Genomic DNA, 1,282 nt, shown 5'->3' on the forward strand with positions numbered 1-1,282 from the left:
ACAGCACAGTGTGCCATTAAAGCAACTCTAAATGTTCTGTTTGTTCTATTTAGCTACACTTTCAGTAGAAAGAAAGGTGATATTATGCTCATCTTATAAAGGAGTCAAGCCTCCCTTGCCCCAAGTCTTACAGTTTTTAGTTTCCCTTGTATGAATTTGAGTTGTGCTTGCAATGGTTCTTTTCTCATTAGCATTCTAAAAAGATGAACAAAAACAAATTACTCCTTCTTTTATTTGTATCCCTACAAATAGGAGAGAAGGGAAAGTAATACTCAAAATAGTCTTTTTAAAATCATAGATCTCCTTAATTAATTTTCAAGTGTTTGGATGCTTAAAGAAGATTATTTGAAGACTTCTTTTGGAATCAAAGAGCATGGATCCCAGCAGTGACTACCATTTCCTCAATCAGATTTTGTGGAGAAGAGTGAAACTCACATTGGTTTGTGGCATCTTCGAGGGCGTGCTCCAGCATGTGGACCCAAACAAGATTGTTGTCCTGAAGAAAGGTCTTACTTATTTCTCATATTCTTCTGCCTTTTATGAGATGACTGAGTATGAGTGATGACTTTGGGCTCCATTAGCAACTGGACAAGTGACATTATTCCTATTTTAGGGAGGGATTAAAATAAGATATTTCTTAACACAGCAGCATGGTTGCAGGTGCCAGTTGGTCCCCATTTCTATATTTTTATTGATGTGTTAGTGGAAATTTCTAATATATAATTTTAATTGGGTATTTCTTTTCTCTACATAAACATCTTAAATTAAAAATAAAAAATCACTTAGAAGCTTTTGGCTTCAACAGACAAATCACAAAGATGGTAAAGCATTAATTTTTCTCAACTGAGTTATATCCCCAGTCAAGAGTTTGTGAGCCACATCCTCAGAGTTTCTGTTTCTGTTAAGGTCTGGGATGGGCCCAAAATTTTGCATTTCTATCAAATTTTCCAGGGATAGATAGGGATGCTGTGTTTTGAGTCACACTTTTAGAGGACTACTGTTCTAAGCAGAGGTATGAGTATGTACACATACATAAAGACATTTAGAAAACCTAAGTAAATTTCAATATGAGGATATGGAGAGAGGTAAGAATAGAGAAGTAAGCAGATCGGGCAGATCAGAAGGACTTGAAAATTATACTGTTTGAACATTATTCTGAAGGCAGTGAGGAATAATAAAACATTTTTAAGTGGGAAGCATATGAATTTACAAGTTAGTTGCCTTTAAAAAAACTTAATATATATATATATATATATATATATATTTTTTTTTTTTTTTTTTT

The 1,282-nt window shown here is 33.6% G+C and overlaps 1 protein-coding gene across 1 annotated transcript in view; it reads left to right on the forward strand.

The window, feature by feature from the left end:
• Exd1 (exonuclease 3'-5' domain containing 1) overlaps positions 1-1,282 on the forward strand; it is a 36,155-nt gene continuing 34,873 nt past the window's right edge. The window contains exon 1 of the mRNA XM_015480806.2: positions 1-506. Within this exon, the coding sequence (XP_015336292.1) occupies positions 374-506 (133 nt within the window). The 5' untranslated portion in view covers positions 1-373. The remainder of the gene's footprint in view (positions 507-1,282) is intronic.

The sequence above is a fragment of the Marmota marmota genome, unplaced genomic scaffold (genome assembly GCF_001458135.2).
Source record: "Marmota marmota marmota unplaced genomic scaffold, marMar, whole genome shotgun sequence".
In the NCBI taxonomy this organism is placed as follows: domain Eukaryota; kingdom Metazoa; phylum Chordata; class Mammalia; order Rodentia; family Sciuridae; genus Marmota; species Marmota marmota.